This window comes from Leiobunum rupestre, chromosome 6, assembly GCF_980474605.1.
Source record: "Leiobunum rupestre chromosome 6, qqLeiRupe1.1.hap1, whole genome shotgun sequence".
NCBI classification, from domain to species: Eukaryota; Metazoa; Arthropoda; class Arachnida; order Opiliones; family Sclerosomatidae; genus Leiobunum; species Leiobunum rupestre.
This window is the reverse complement of record NC_143389.1, coordinates 25,890,299-25,908,116: the sequence shown is the minus strand read 5'-3', so window position 1 is coordinate 25,908,116 and position 17,818 is coordinate 25,890,299. Positions and strand designations below refer to the sequence as shown.

General features: G+C 36.3%; 1 protein-coding gene across 2 annotated transcripts in view; it reads right to left on the bottom strand.

The window, feature by feature from the left end:
* LOC149940512 (vitellogenin receptor Yl-like) overlaps positions 1-17,818 on the bottom strand; it is a 40,928-nt gene that overhangs the window by 16,045 nt on the left and 7,065 nt on the right. The window contains exons 2-5 of one of the 2 annotated variants that reach the window (XM_090177437.1): positions 9,574-9,711; positions 8,939-9,055; positions 7,831-7,959; positions 4,949-5,092 (exon numbers count right to left, since the gene is read on the bottom strand). In XM_090177437.1, coding sequence (XP_090033563.1) covers positions 4,949-5,092; positions 7,831-7,959; positions 8,939-9,055; positions 9,574-9,711 — 528 coding nt within the window. The remainder of the gene's footprint in view (positions 1-4,948; positions 5,093-7,830; positions 7,960-8,938; positions 9,056-9,573; positions 9,712-17,818) is intronic. The other variant, XM_090177438.1, reaches the window with a different exon arrangement.

The window sequence follows — 17,818 nt, the reverse complement described above, 5'->3', positions numbered from 1 at the left end:
GTTACATAAGTAAAATAATAACAAAAAATTGGCCCTTTCATATTGAATTAATGCAATTTTTTTGCGAACATATACTCAACTCGACTAGCTCCGACTGGGACATGCAAGTGCACTGAGTAGGATATCGTTGTTAGTGCTTAACACTGCTCTAGTTCCAAGCGAGTCCGGCTCCACTCCAAGTTATTGAAGAGCTGGTACTGGAGCCGAGGCTCCAGATCCACTCTTATTAGACCGGATCCATTGTAATTTTCATAATATTATATTTAAAAAATTTAACAGCGTTTGAATTTAAGTTATTTCACGCTTAATAAATGTACACTCTTCGTCATTTGTCCGTTGTATTTTTCTCCGACTACATATGCAATTTGAAGAAATTTTAAACTATCATAATATGCTCAGCGGCGGCGATCGGTTAAAATTCCTGTGGGGGCCTGGTCCATTATTTTCTATCCAATAATCCATGTACTTAAAACTCGAGAAAGAAAATATACAGTTCTAAATATTTTTTACTATATTTTTTTAAAAAGTCTTTTAATAATAATAATAATAATAATAATAATCAGCTGGTTAATATAAAAGGCATCATCTTAGGCCTCAGTCATCGAGCGACTTTTTTTTAAAGTCATTAGTTCAGGTGGCCGGGTACAATAAGTAGGAGGGTGGTGGCAGGCCCCTCATGCCACGCGAGCAAAATGCTCCCTACACTAACTGTTACCGTTAACTTCAACAAGTTTTTATGGAAGGGGAAACCGAAGAACTCGGGGTAAAACCCATTAACCATTAGGAAGAGAACTTGCAAACTCAACGAAGGAGTAATTCCGAGTTTTCACCAAGTGCCACAAGTTGGGATCGAACCCAGTTCCACTTGCTGCGAGGTGAAATTGCTAGTCACTCCGCCACCCCACTGCCTTTCTAATAGCTCTTCCGTCAGTGAATTCGCAATTTAAGTCGATGTCTTCCGGATAAAATCTGCGTACATGACTAGATCGTTAAGTCTTTCTTGGTCACATACATTACAAGGGTATTTTATGATATCTACCATAAATTAAGATAATTAGGTGAAACCGGGTACACTTTGAGACGATTTTTGTCTGGATAAATCTAACGATATCAAATTTTATGCTTATTTCATCTTAATGTTACTTGTATCTTCGCCACTGAATATGCTGTTAATACAGTTAATCGTGAAGAATTTCGAAGTTTAAGCGTGGCATAGTCTCTCTATCATGGTTTTTAATTTTCCCTTTCTCTCGAGTTCCGTTTCACTCGGGAATAGACGCTAAAAGAAATTCGCGTCAATAAGGATTTTTAAATTCAAATCTCGATAATATCGTGCATTTTTTCTTCGCACGTGATTCTGATATGAAAATCGAATCACGCAGGCTTAGCAATATTTATCTATATTTGTCTCAGCCAATAAGATTGTCCCTTCCGAACCAGCGCGCGCTTATTTCTACAATGTAACCGTTGACGTTTTTCAAATCAATTTCTTTTAGGATCTATACACTCTTTTACCAAGTCGGCCATTTCATTACAGGCCTAAATGAAAATAGTACAGGCAAGGGCGCCTGCACGTGCTCATCAGCTCGAGACGTCGCGTGCACTTGACCGCGTGAAGCGGCCTCGCATGCACTATTTGAAATCAGACCTGTAATAAAATGGCAGCTCTCACAAATAAGGATATAAAAGAGTGTATAGGTGTTTCTATAAAATACGAGTGCTCACGTGTAAATGTTTTTTCAACGTCCCTAGCTATAGTTACAGAAGAAAGAAAGCATGCGCTGGTGTCGGTAAAGACTTTGGAATTTGAAGTCCACTTGCGAAACGCGCGGCCCAATAAAGTACTGAGAAGCTTAAGCTCGTGACGCGAAGAAAAGCTTTTAAAATATTTCGGTTTACAGACAGTTTAGTTTTTATTTTCACTTTTACTTTTGGTTGATGGCCAGGTGGCGTACTCAGGCGTGTTACGTTTTGAAATTTAAGCGGCCAGAGCCGGATCGAATTGTCGTCGTTGGTAGTAGTATACAGGGTGTCTCAGGGTTATCTGAAATTTGCCGGTTATACCTATTGGCAAGGGAACCTTTTAATTTGTAGTTTTCAAAAAGGTATTTTTCCACCTAGGGGCGTCAAACAAAACGTTTCAATTAGAAAGTTGTAGAGCGCACTCTCGAGCCCCAAATAAACTTTGTTCAATCGAAAAGGGTCACCTTTCACTTATATATTACGTCATGAACAAAAACTAGTTGTAACTACCTAAAATAGCTTTTGGTGAGCCATTTCTAAATTTCGGTATTCAATCGAGCAAATATCCCTAAAAGAGCTACTTTATACAATAAAACAAGTTAGTCTTGTAAATTTTAACGCTTTATAAAAAACAGTTCATTTAGTACTTAAAATCATTCTGACAAGAATTTGTTATGTTTATTTTTTGAAATCTGATAAATGCTTTTTCTCAAAAGATGGCCCTTTCAACTACCAGTTAGTCCTCTTATTGGTTCGTTTTTCTTTTTCCTCGTCTTAATGGGCAGACCTGTTTGGCCTTCTTACAAAACGAAGCTGCGAATGAGTTGGAAAAACTTCCATTGGCTGATGTTCGAGGTCAAGCACTATCGTACTAAAGCAAATCAACAGCGTCAAGTTGTTGAATAATTCAACGCGGAGTTACCCCAGCGATGGATTGGCCGAAATGGTCCTGTTCCTTGGCCTTCAAGATCGCCAGTCATAAACCCGCTCGACTTATTGTGGGGTTTCATCTCGCCATTATTGACGACTTGCCCCAGAGAATCATCGACCCTTGTTGTCTGGTGACTCCTGATATGATTCCGAGGTCATTTCGTAATAGGGTTACTCGGGCCGAGATCTGCCTCGCAGCAGAAGGAGGAATTATTGAACCATACCTTTAAATAATTACTTTGACGTCTTAACTCTTTTGAGTTTTATTTCCGTAGTATCTTCTGTTTAATGTCTGTAAAACATCATTTCACTATGTCCATGACCAAATAGCATGTTCTAGTAAGTTTTAAATTTCTAATTGTTTGATTAAAAAATTATTCTTTGGTACACATAATAGTGTTATGCTTATGACTTAATTAAAAAATGGTCCCCAAAAGCAATTTCCGGTATTACCAACTTGTTTTCGTTCATGACGTAATATATAAGTGAAAGTTGACACTTTTCGATGGAACAAATTTTATTTGTGGCTCGAGAATACGTTCTACAACTTTCTTATTGAAACTTTTTATCTGACGCCTATCGGTGAAAGAATAATTTTTTTAATTTTTTTTTTAATTTTGGGAAAAATTGCTCTGGCCGATCGCCGTGAGACACCCTGTATTTTGCTTTGAGCATATTTAGACACTAGAACTAAAGTTTGATCTCGCAATAGCTCTAAAAATCAGTTCGATGTGAAATTAGGTGAATTGCCATATTTATGGTTATTATATTACTTATGGTCGTTATATATAACATGACAGTTAATTTTTATGGCGCGAAAAAGCCTGCTAAAAACATATTTTTACGTAATTTTTACATTTCAATTGATTTTAGATGTATACCATTAATTCGAAATTAAAGACCAGACAAAACTGCTAAAGCGTCACTCCGATTGCAAAATTCGGAGATTGATTAATTCCATTATACTTTATTTAATGCGTGACAAAAACGCATAACACCATTGAAATTCGATATTACCTCGGAGCCCACTCACGACAGGAAAATTCTCCTGAATCCGTTTTCACTTTATTCGCATTTCCAAAAGTTAATACTAAACTACCAAACTTATCGCAACATTTAAAGGAGCCACACATAACCTTAACTTAAACCTAACATATCGTAGACTAGCAAACCCAAAAACTATACGTTTCGTAACGAAACATAATGTTTGTTATTTTACCTGTGATCCAAGGGTATCTGCCTATTAGCACAGTTCCCGTTAGCGCAATTCCCATTTGCGCAGTTCCCATTTGCGCGGTTTCCCTAAAGCGCAGTTCTCAAAAGCGCAGTGTCCCAATAGCGCAGTGTCCCAATAGCGCGGTTTCCCAATAGCGCGGTTTCCCAATAGCGTGGTTTCCCAAAAGCGCGGTTTAATTATACAAATTTCAGTGTATATAACTTTGAATATAAAATGACTAGGTTAGGTTAGGGTAGGTTAGGGTAGGTTAGGTTAGGTTAGCCGGGCGCGCCGCAGGCGCGTAGGCACTGTAGGTTAGGTTAGGTGTTTTCAACCCATTTGTTGAGATAGGGAAAGTGCGCAAACAGGAAACCGCGCTATTAGGAACTGCGCAAATGGGAAAGGCGCTTTTGAGAACTGCGCTTTTGGGAAACCACGCAAATGGGAACTGCGCTAGTGGGCATAAACCGATCCAAGTACTATCTGATTAATTTAGTTAATTTAGTGTATTAACCGATTCGAATTAAATTTCCTACAAAAGCTGAATAAGTACTATAGATCATGCAATTTTAAATAAATGTACAGAAGTAATCGAAGTTTGCGTGATTCTGACTAAATCTGAACGAATTATAAAATAACCAAAATCTTAAGACGTCCTTCCGAATTTGCGAGTTTCTTACCAAAGCTGCAGGAACAGGCAAATGACCCAACAAATTTGCACTCTTTTAAATTAAGTTAAACGATGAATGTATTCATATACAAACATGAATGTAGAAAGTACATAGATCGCCTTACTTTGATGGGGCTGTCGTAGAGGCAGGACTACCTTTATCGATATTTACTACGCTCTAAATCGGGAATCTAGACCGAGTTGTCATTGGGTATTCTAGGACCAATTGGAGAGTCACTATTCCTGTACATGTTTTTTAATATCCGTAAAGTCCTGCCTCCACGACACGCTGATAATGTGTAGGGAATATTCATAAGTTATGGGTTTGAATTGATTAAAAATATTGGCGAATTTCTCCAAAATAATTCAATTGCGTACTGAATACATACTTTCACAACCGGTTTCATCCGAGCCATCGGAACAATCGTTGCTGCCGTCACAAACGTAGCTCTCCGGAATGCAAGATGCACCGTTTTCACAAGGGTATTTTCCTCCTAAGCAGGTGATCGTTTCTTGATTTGATTTTCCTGCAACTAATGATAATGATACTTACTTGTTTATACACAGTGAATAATTTGTTTAACCTGTCGAAAAGAAGCCCCCGAGATTAAAAAAGAAAGCTCGAAAAAAAGTGTAACGTCTTCCTAGACTCGCCCTTTTACAGTAGGGCTGATATGTCCGAATTTCTAGGGCACATTCCTATTTCAGGTTCTCAGTCACCCCAATCCAATAGCAATCAAATAAAGGTAATATTTCTGATTGGGCATTTATCTAAAAAACTAGAAGAGTTAGAATAACGAAATTTTTAGGGTATTACGTCTAGTATGGGAACGCTTAAAATCCAAATTTCCAGAAAAATTAAAACATTGTTCACGTTTTTGAATAATTTATTTTTTTGCGGGTGATAGACCAAAAACTCCAATAATAAAATTGTAGAGCACTGTTGATAATGTACAAAGAAAAAATACCAACGAAGATACGGGGTGATGAAAAAAAAAACATGCTGTCGATATGGGATCAATATTTAGTTTTGTGCGCAAATTTAAAACATGTCTTAAAATAGTTTTTGGCATGTGATTTATCCAAATATAAAAAAATCTGATGCCTTCTAATAAAATATTTTCTGTTGCTTTTGCGCAAAGGTCAGTTATCAAGTACTATTTAAAGCGAAATATTTCAGTTATAAACCATTCTCTAACATTTATGAGTCTAATCAACAACGATGCCACTTCATTCTCTTGAGAAGTGCCTTTTTATGGTCGAGTTATTGTACGGAGATGCCAATCGTAACGCTCATAGAAAAAGTTAAATGTTTAGCATACGCTATCCTAACAGAAGACCAAGCCACCACACCGTTCTTGGAGCTGTTTGAGACTTCTACAACTACGGAAACGTTAATCCCAGGTTCCGTGGACAAGGTCGTCAAAACCTCAACATGAAAGAAATCGTTCTAGTCTTCTTTGCTGCGTACCCTCGAGCAAATATAAGAGGCGCAAGCAACGATCTTAGGTTATCAAGGAACTACGTTTGTAGAACTCTTCACAATCGCCACTTTCATCCGTATCGAGCTACGCTGAAAGCTCTGCACGAAGGAGATATGGAACGACGATATGATTTCTGCAACTGGCTAATTAACATGTCTGATGATGACCCAAATTTCATCACTCATCTTCTGGTAACCGACGAGTGCTCCTTTGGAAGATATGAACCTTTCAACCACCAAAACAACCACATGTGGGTTTCCCTTACCATCATCATCAACAACAGTTTCGACTGAATGTTAATTTGGGTGGGTTTGGTTGGAGATAGAGTTATCGGCCCTTTTTTTCCCCAATCGTCTTAATGAACAAATTTCTTGCAGAACGAAGTAGCAGTAGCGTTAGACGACATTCCGCTGGAACCTTACAGACAACTATGGTACCAACATGACGGTGCACCACTTCATCAACCTCGATGTGTTGTGGAGTATCTTAACAATGAGTTCCCTCAGAGTTGCATTTTTAGAATCAGTCCTGATTGATGGCCTCCACGACCAAACGTAGATGAACTAACACTTATGGGGTTTTATCAAAGAAAGAGTTTACGAGACGCCCGTTGCGAGCATAGATGATTTACGAAAACGATTTCCAGCTGGTTTCGGGAGATGCTCCATCGGGCCAAAACATGCATCGTCGCCAACGGAGATATCATTGAACCTTACATATAAATGTTCTGATAATATGGTACGAATCAACTTTAAAACGAACCTCTTTTAAGAATTTTCTTAAATTAGCGCACAAAACTGGCTAAAGCTTTACACGGACCACTTGTTTTTATTCATCACCTCGTGTCTTAGTGAAAAATTGGTCTTTTTCAATAGAATATTTTTCTTTGCACATTATCGATAGTGCTCTACAACTTTCTCATTGGAAATATTTATCTACCACCTTCCCACCTGAAAATAAATTTAAAACCAAAAGTTCCCATACTAGACATAATACCTAAAAATTTCGTAACTCTAACCCAGTCGGAGCAGAAAAAGACACCCGGTATTAGTTTAAACAGGAGATTATATACGTATACATTAGGAATCTCTATGAAAGGCTTTGGTTTCTCTGATGATTTCCATTAAAACGAGAGGGATTTAAAGCCAACATTTTGGCTTGTGCTGTGATACTTTCGGCTAAGCTTAGATTCGATTTGATTTTTCTCTCGATTACTAGTTCACACTAGCCTCATTTTTTGTAACCATCTAAATTCGTGATTCTAAGCGGAACTGGGCCACAACAAATTAGCCGAGTTATTTAGTGAATAGATATATAATTTCCTGGTGGCATCTATTGCTATTCAATTCGAGGCGCTAGATGTTTCATAAGTATATTTTTTGTTAAAAGCGTATTATATAATTTCCATTTATAGGGGATCTTTTTGAGCCACTATAACTATAATAGGCTATTTTGATTTAAAGGCAAAATAAAAAGTCAACTTCCACTTTTTAGGGCGAAACGAAGTCTTTTGCTTGTTTTGCAGATCCAATGAAATCCGAGTTATTTTTAATTGCTAAATAACCGATGATATATATTTCCTTTAATATTTTTTCCCAGGACGGAGAATTTACGGCTCTGAACAGTGGCGGATACACGGTAAGGGGAGGGAGGCTCATGATGTATTTTAGTGCCCCCCCCCCCCCCTTCAGTTTTTTCCATATCCGCCACTGAATTTAACTTTTTATAGTGCCCGTGAATAAATTTATTTTTAAACTTTTGCTGGAATTTAGTTTTCATTAATCTACCTGTTCCATTTAACAGACAAGAACCGTCCTCATCAATAAAATAGCCAGATCTACATTCACAATGGTAGCTCCCAGGAGTATTGACGCAAATCTGACTGCACAACGAGCTGTTCTTGCATTCGTTTTCATCTGCAAAAATAATTATTTATTTCGCTGTCGTGTAACAGAAAATTGGTGGAACCACTCGGTATTATCTCCTAAGTGTGCATAGATGGCTCTGCAAAAAAGGGCAGGCGTCATAATAATGGATGGCGCATGATACCCAAGCCCAACCAAAAATGTTAATTTTAAATAAACTTACTTGATATATCCTCCCCATCGCATCCCTCCGCTACTGGCTGGAGAATGGGTTATCTATAAATGTTCTCTAGAAACGCGTCGGAAAAATAGTTCCTTGGTCGGTACAGATTCATTTAAACGTTAACGTTTAATGATTTAAGCAGAAGCAATTGCCGTTAAATTATGCTTTTATCAAATAATTTGTGAGATATTATAATAACGGGAGATATTATATAATATGGTACGAGGAACATATTGTCTACTTCTCCTGATTTATCCGCGCTCTAGTTTTTGATAGAGGCCTGGTTTTAGTTTTCCTACTACATTAATTTGGCGCCTCTAAAATGAGCCCGAGAAGAGTGGAGCACCGATTTCAACTTTCGATTTACAGTTTAAAGAGTGGAGTGCTGATTACCACTCTCAAATGGGCGCGAAAAGAGTGGAGCACCGATTTCAACTTTCGATTAAGTGTGAAAAAAGTGGAGCATAGATTGCAACTCTCAAATGTGAGTAAATATAAAGTTACCATCTCTTGTGGCTGCAATGCTGCATTCATTATTTCTTGCTTTTGATAGGGCAATGATTCAAAGTTGGTTAAACTATCTCTTTTCCATCAGAGTAAGATCATTAATCTAATGGTTCATAGCAAAGCCAACTAGCCAATAGAAATTGAAGTTTTAAACATCTTAATTACTGTGCAACTACTGTCTTTGTACTGAGTGTGGATACAAATATTTTCGAATCGGGTATAAATAGAAAAACTGACTTACATAATTTTGACTCTTTTTCCGTATGATTTTAAGTAAAAAATAATTAAATAAACCATTACCGTTACAAGTTCTTCCATCCAAATCCAGAGTGTATCCTTTTAGACAGAGACATTTAGCCGAACTTGTTGAGCTTTCACAAACGTGAGAACATGCCTTTATTTTGCATTCTTTCCCGTCTAAAACAAACGATATACTTGTATACTATCTTTTTTATAATTAATTGCCACTAAGTTAAATGTTTTTTAAGTGATACAAAGAGAACCAAAACTCAAAAGCGCTTTTGTGTAATAAATTGTGAATAAACAACGTGCTTAGAACTGAAAAATTTCTATTATAATGATGTTTGTAATTAAAATTAAGTTCGGCTCAAAACTGAATCTAAAGTTAAACTTTAATGACAAAATCCTCAATTATACCAGGTGGGGTATTCAAAAACCATAGCAAAAGTAGCGCTAAATATATTTCAGGCCACTAGTGGCTCTCAAACTAAAATTCCATAAAAAGACGATAAAAATATCGGGAAATAATAACACAATTTTTGGAAAGGGCCCTTGAAGACATCACGGGAAGGGTGCGATATTTGTTGATATGCCACTAAGAGCAATATTCTCGTTTTCACTAACACTTCTTAGCAGTACCGTAACAGAACTATCGATATTTATCACCAAAAACGAATAATTAAATGTAGATCTACCTTCGCATCCTTTTTCATCCGATCGATCCGAACAGTCGTAGCTTCCATCGCAAAAATAATCTTTGGGAATGCAAGACGCATTGTTCGCACACGGATACTTTCCAGATCCGCAGGTCACACGAAGTGTTGTAGTCGATCCTAATGCGAAAATGTTACATTAATCGAGATGAAAACTGAAAACTTCCCCTTTTCTGGAGTTAGGATTGAATAAAGAATATTTTAAATTATTTGTTCATAGAGTGTGCTTGTCTCCACAGCTATTGTTAATATGATAATGTATTAATTCTAACCATGAATATGGTTATAATGCCATCCTAGTCAGAAAGAGGTTGCACTTTGAGCCCCGCCCCGCCCCGCCTCGTCTCGTAACGAACGAATGACGAATCGCGGCAGTGAAAAGTTTTCGAAACCTTATCAACGCCGGACTAATGCCTACTCGCAATGGTACAAAAATAGAAAAGCAAAATTAACCCCTCCTCTAATTGCCCCGGATATTTTCCGCACCAAGGTCACACATTGGTTAGTCAAGCCTCCTGTGGTTTCCATATCGTACAAGTCAGGTAAACTAATGTCAATTGCGTTCCTGGCTACGCTATTGACTAATGTTCTATATTTCGATTAAAAATTACTATTTTAGTATCAATGTTTCATCATTTGATCGGCTGCACTCCCTTAACACCTGACTTGGGTTAAAATATGTCTGTTATCACTATAAATAACCAAAAATGTATACATAGCGTAAAATATTAAGCTTAACCTGGGTAAAGCTTTGCGGGCGGATGGATCCATTACGTAAATTCCCATAAGCTTCTATGGTTTTATTCACATTAAGGTGTACTAACCTTACGTCTAGTTGTTGATATGCGAAGTAACCAAGTACGATTAAGGATTACCATAATAACTAAATTATTTATTTTAAACATTGTAATCCTAAGCAACAAATTGAGAAGTTAACTTAAAATCAATCCTAAGCAATACTGAGGAGCTAGCTTAAGACTATTCCTAACCAATACTTAAAATAAGTATGCATAATTTGGCATTCTGGCTAGTGCACGCAACTTGACTTAAATTTTAACCAATAGAAAAGTTGTCGCGATGTAGTAAATCGACCGACGATAAAGGTTTAAATGGTACATTTAAATTCAATGTGCCCACTGGACCTTGGAGATCGGTGGTGCTGGTGATCCGCTGGCAGTGGCGTAGCCACGATTTTGGTTTGGCTACGCCACTGTTCGCCAGATTTTCGGTCCGCGGCGGATCACGAAGAAGGTGGTTACCGGCGATCCATGGGTGGTGAGAAGCTCCACACAGCGTGATAGGAAGCTCCAACACGACCACCCGTAATTCCGTACTTGCGCCTGGTTACATCCCGACATTACTTAATATTACGGCAAGGGTTTGGGCCGAGTAAACGGTTTAGCGTCCTGGTCACACCGTCACTCTCTCCTTCCAGGAATCGCGGGTCTCGATATGATAAATTCGTGTGTTTTATTTTAGTTCTCGATGAGTAGGAAGAGTTATAATACATTTTTATAAAAATGGATTCATTATAAAGTAAGTTAATTAAGCTATATTTTTATAATTGATATAATTGGATTTTTAAATTGAATTTTATTCAACAGGTGCTTTCAAAATAAATACCATCTGATATTACATAATGTCTAATTATCATATTTATAAGCATAGTTTAAAGATTTGTTTGTCAAAATTGAAGTATATGTCTGCCAAAGGGGTCGGAATGAGTGCAAAAGAAAAAACCTGGTGGAGTGGAAAGACGAGTTGTTCAGCACCCAATTCCACCAACAAGCAAAGGGTTTCGAGATGTATTTTATCATTCTTTAGATTTGCAAATGATCGAGAACTTTGTTTTGGGTAATTCACATGTGACTTGGGCTTACTATGCCTTATTATAGGTCTCAATGACTGATGTCTTTCGTCCATATAAATCAATTTTTCATTGTATAAACAACATGTTGCTTGATTGGTGCTCATGCAGTTCGCCGTTTTTGGTTTATGAGTGAATTGTGTTATATACCGCATATGTTCATACCCAACTCATTTAGCCTTAACATAGTAGTGGATAAGTTTTGGTCAATATATTATATTTTATATATTAATATTTTATAACCATTTATGATAAATGGGTTTTCAACTGGGGTAACATAAATTTGCAAGGTGGAAACTTCACAGTACTCCACAAAAATCATCGATTGTGCTCTGGACACTTTAAGGCTTCAAAGTTTATGGACATTCCATATAATAAACTAATAAAAATCGTTGTTCCTACAATTTTTAAGAAAACGAGAACCACCGTTGGCAGGCCCGTAGCAAGCAACATAAGTGGCGCCGTGAATTGTTTTTGGTGTTCAACAAAAAACTTGCTCTCTGAAGCAGACCATTCTACAACTTGTATTTTATTCAGAAATAGTTACCTATAAATAACGATCTAAACCTTAAACCAAGACAAGTGGTCCAAAAGAAAAAAATTAACGAATAGAAGTTTAAAAAATTAATAAAGATGAAGGGGCAGATAATATTCTTGGAGGGCAATGGATTAAATTGAGGGGGCAAATCAAAATTTCATTTGAGGGATCAACATTTATTTTTGAGGGGGCATCGTAGCTACGGTCCTGACCGTTGGCCTAAAGATAACAATGAACACGGTTGAAGAGGTAAATAAGACCAACAACGTTTATGGAAACTAAAATATATTTATGTATTTATTTATTTATTAAATTAAACCGATACGTGGTACTTGTAACTTCACCTTGAAGGACTATCGGTCGAAGTACCTCGTATCGGTTTAATTTTATAAATAAATAAATATATTTTAGTTTCCCCAAACGTTGTTGGTCTTTTTTACCTCTTTGATCGTCTTGAATTTTTAAGTTGGGAGAAGTAAACTTCGTAGAAGTCCCAGATTAGTAAGCATAAAAGTCGTTATAAGTCCAAGACTAGTAAGTAGAGAAGTCGTTAGAAGTCCAAGACTAGAAAGTAGAGAAGTTCTATTAAGTCCAAAAAGAGCTCCAGGACGAAAACGAAAACTCCAGAATTTCACAAGGACTGTTAACCCTGTAATTCCTAAAAAAACCTTTCTGTCTGACGAAAATGTACAAGGTACCTAAACTTAGATGCAATTCAATATTCAATTAAATGACTTAATATCTAAATTTATTACAGATGTTTTATCACGACCAGAGCTGGCATTAAGGAAAAGGAACATATAGGAATCTTTTGCAAAAGATGAACATCTTCTCAAATGTTGTGAATACTTTACTCAAGAAATACTTACAAGAAGACTACCCAAGGTGTTTATCTAGGATTTCGTTCAAAGTTTGGTGGTAAGTAGACCTTCGTTTAACTTGAAAATCGCTAAAAGGGTGGACAATAATGGGCTTTTTGTACACGTCGATAATATCTGAACTATTTTTGGACCGTACGATTATTACAACATGATACTGTATCGTACGCTAGGTTTCGATTATTTGTTCAGAACGTATGATAAAGTACAAATAGTTTCGATAATTAGGCTAGAGCGTACAATAACGTCCGATAATTTTCGATTTTATCTAAAAACCGTTAAAATTTTAACTTTTCAATATGGTTTTTCAATAGGCCCAAAAAAATCAAAAATATTAATATGTTATACATATTAATATTTTTGATTTTTTGACCACATTATAGCAAATATTCCGACCAAATTTAAATTTGCGTACATTGTTCGACAATTTATTTTTAATTTACACGTTTTCGGATCTTTTTACTAAAATGTTTTTTTTAAGAACACCAAAAAGTAAATTATCTAAAAAAGGTGAGAGTGAAATCGTCCCAAATAAGCCGATATTAACAAATCTTAGAATATAGCAAAAGCCTATTATTAGTAGACCAGCAATTGTTTTTTGAAAGTCAATTATGACTTACTTCACTCAAGCCAAAAGGAAAGAGGTGAACAGAGCACAATAAAAAGTTTTCTTTATCAATTAGCTATCAAAGTCCAAAGTGTTACCACGTTCTTCGTAAAACGTTGTGCCTCCCTCATCCGAGAACACTTAGGGATTAACTTTCTACTATTAACATTCAGCTATTTACTTTTGAGGCGCTTGAGAAGAAAATGCAAAACATGAAACCCAAGGACCCGTCGACGAAATGACACTCTCAGAAGGTCTTGTGTACGATCCTGCTGAAGATATTATAGACTGATTGGTCGATTATGAAGACATAAAAAAGAGCAGATCCTTGCCAATGAAGCCCTGGTTGTTATGGTACATGGTTTATCTAAACAGTATAGACAACAAGTGGTAATCTAAGATTTCCTGAAAACATTCCTTTTCACGTATTGAAAAAATTCAATCAATCGGTCTATACGTTCGCGCCATAGTTTGTGATAATAGTGGAACAAATAGAAGCGTTAAAAAATGTTACCAAATCATGCCACTGATACAAAAGTATATTGCTTGTATGACTGCTCTCATTTTTGAAAAAGTTTAAAAAACAATTTCAGAAAATATGTGCTTCTCTATAAAGGTAAAATAATTTGGTTTCATAACGTTGCTGAATTTTTTTAAATGGATAGCCAGCGTCTTATCAGATTAGCGCCTAAATTATAAACCCGAACAATTTTGGGAAAATGAGGGTAAAATGAGCTACCAATCTTTTCAGAAACTCGCGGTGTCTGTTGGCATGTCCACTTACATTTCAGTAGCAAACTGGAATTCAAACGCTGCTGCTACAGCAGAATTCATCAGCTTCGTTGATGAAGCGTTTGACGCAGTGAATTGTAGCAGATTTAAAAGTCCTAAGCAGCACTAAGGTCACAAACTGATGAAGGCAAAAAAATATTTGAGGATCTAGAATTTCTGGTGCAGAAAAAGGTCGAAATATATTGAGTAAAAGGGTGGATTCAATCCATAACGGCAATCCTTGAATTGTGCAAATATTAACACTAGAAGGTTAACACAAGACCCATTGGAAAATCTGTTTGCAGAAATTAGTCCGTGACGAGGAAATAGCACCAATCCGAGCTCAACACACTTTAAGTATTCTTTTAAGCCAGTGCTGATGATGACTTTAAATTCAAATAATGGAAACGAAAACTGCGAAAATTTTTCCAATCAAACGTTATTTTCATTAAAAACATTCCTAACTGCTAGACACTGAAAAAACTGTTAAAGACTTTGGGACCTTAATTGCTTATCATATGTCATCGGTAACTCTACTCGGAAAGTTAAGAACGACCATGAGTGTAGTTCCTCAAAAGAAATTTGTTAGTTCCTTGCGAAATATGGTCAACAACAAGGTTAGTTTTGGCAGTCTAATTTCGACATCTGATGTATTTAGTTTGATGTTACATTGTGAAGACGTTTTCCTAAAATAAATTAAAGAAAACATACACCACCCTAAAATTGCCTAATAATATCAAAAGAAAAACTCAAAGTCGTGAAATTTGTGAAGGGTTTCTAAAAAAGCTCGTGAAACTGTGTGGCCGTATGTGGCTATACCATGCTATCAAATTTGTGAAATCAGGGGTTAGAAATGACAGGGACGAGATTAACCTTATTAACTCAAAATCGAAATAATACAAGCAAAGATTTATCGGCACCACCATCAACGATAAAGCCATCGACAATAGTATCATCAACCATAGCACATGCGAGCGAAAAAAAATCAAAACCCCCGAAAGCCAAACAATTATTAATAAAACACCATTTAGGTGGATATGATCTCAAAATCCTCTTAAACACCGCTGAACACGTGCGATCTTCCATTCACCCCTTTTAAATAAATATTCGGCAAAAAATCGGTTTTTTTTTTCGATTAACCAGTAACTAATACCGCTATCAAATCGGTTTGGGTCCAACACTAATTATGATAGTGAGGTTCAGCTAGGGACGTAACATTGAAACGATTATTTTCTGCTTCTCGGAGAATGATCAGCTAGGCTAATACCCAAGGCACCACCTTAGGCCTAAGTCATCATGCGACCTTTGAAGCCCTTAATTCAGGTGGCCGGGTTACAATGCGTAGGAGGGTGGTGGCAAGCCCTGCATGCCACGCGGTCGAACCAACAGCTCCCTACACTAACTATTACCGTTAACCTCAACAAGTTTTTATGGAAGGGGAAACCGAAGATCTCGGGGGAAAACCCCTTAAACCAGTGGGGAGAGAACTTGCAAACTCAAGAAGATAGTCATAACATGCTATCAGAATTCCCAGAATTTCCATGGTGGTAATAGGGAAGCTGAAATACTCGACATATTCTTACTATTAAATACGAGTCATACAATAGCGAAAGGAATGATGATAACCGTATTTTATTTTCAACATTGTTTACACATCATAATGCGATAACATGTGTAACTGCCAAAGAGGAAATGTTACGCCACTAATAAGTAATTCCTGCATTTTCATTTGTTTATTTATTACCATCATTTATAACATTTGTTATTGTGAAATTCCAGGTTGTATACGGTATTGTCGAATCTACAATATATTCGGTTGAAGTAGCGGCATTTGGGTATCAAAAGAAACTGCCATCAATATAATATGGATCATTAAGGTAATTCCAGGTTTTTTATGCACCTTAAATTCAATTGACAAATATGTGAATTTTTCTTCGCAGTTAAGCGCTTTTATTAACCACGATCGTATTCCACTAACAAATTTAAATGCAAATTTAGATTAGAGTATGAAGCTGCCTAATCAAATAAACGCAAGTGGATAGATTTAATTCACCATAGATAACATTTGAAGTGTACAAATCGAATCAATCATATCCAATTCAAAAGGTTTGCTACTATGAACATTTCAAACATAGCATGAGCGAGTGTTCCGAATGTCTTCCCAAATAAATATTGAAGAAAAGTATGGTGCGAAATCACCATGACTTTACAGATGACTAGCTTATACACCCTGACCAGAACATTGAAGTCATAGATTTAACCAACGACAGTGGAGAATTGGACTAACTATCGATAGTTTTAGTTTATCCTCAGCCTCACAATTTTTTCCTTTTACAATATTTTCCTTTATTAAACACGAGAGCTAGGGGCGTATTAACCATTAGGCAAAGTAGGCACGTGCCTAGGGCGCCATTTTTCTAGGGGCGCCAAAATTCTGATAAAGCCCCGCGGTCCATGTACTTGGCTTGCCCCTACTCAAGATAACGCCGAAAGGGTTTGGGGAAACTAAAATATATTTATTTATTTATTTATTAAAAACCGATACGCCCCTCCTTAGCTGACCAATGTAAAGGGGCGCCAAATTTTTCGGTGCCTAAAGGCGCCGAAAGGGTTAATCCGCCCCTGACGAGAGCTAATCTATTTGGTTAATACTTATTTTTGTTACGCACAATGAACTTCTCAATAACGTACGAAAAATAACTTCGTAACTTGCACTGCCCACCAAAGCAAGATAAAAAATTTCCTAAATCTTGATGTAAGGAAATGGACCGAAAAAATGGACAAATATCCGACACTTAACATTAATATGGTCTCATAACAACCAACTGCGGTATTTAAATGAAATATTTCGTCCTTAGGAAAATTCCGAAATCTTTGTACTAAGAGTAAAATTTTAAATTTTGGATGTAAAGGTTATTCGCAGGAGTATTGTAATGCATCACTTATCCATATTTATATTACCCAAAACATACTTTCTCAGGAATGAAATAAAATAGGAAAACTTCGTAGTAAATTATTCAATTAAAACTATTCTAAGGTGCTTATTATTTGATTGGATTTCACTTTCAATCCGCTTATAAAAATGATTTTCGGTTTCCATGGCAAATAGAATGAGTAGTACAACTTCTCCTTTCGGGAAATTTCATATCTCATATAGGTCTACATTACCCTCGACTTTGAACAAAATCGGCCATAAACACCTCCTTGTGAGTTAAAATCATTTGTACAACCAAAAAACATTTCAAAGAGAATGGCTAATATTAGAATCACATTTTTTGGACGTAATTACTGCAGTCAGCAACTTGTCTGCTTAATGTTATTATGCTTTTAATGTAAAAGAGTAAATTTAAATAGAGTAGATAATATATTTCGAAATAAACAATATATTTGATACAAAATATTCGGATATAAGTTTAGATATTTGTAGTTCTTTAAACAACCGATACTAAATTATTTTCGGAACAAACATGAAATAATTAAATATATAAAACGTTGTAATCACATATTACATGCGAACCATATCTTTGATATATACTGAAATAAATAGAGACATTTTTAAAAAGTTT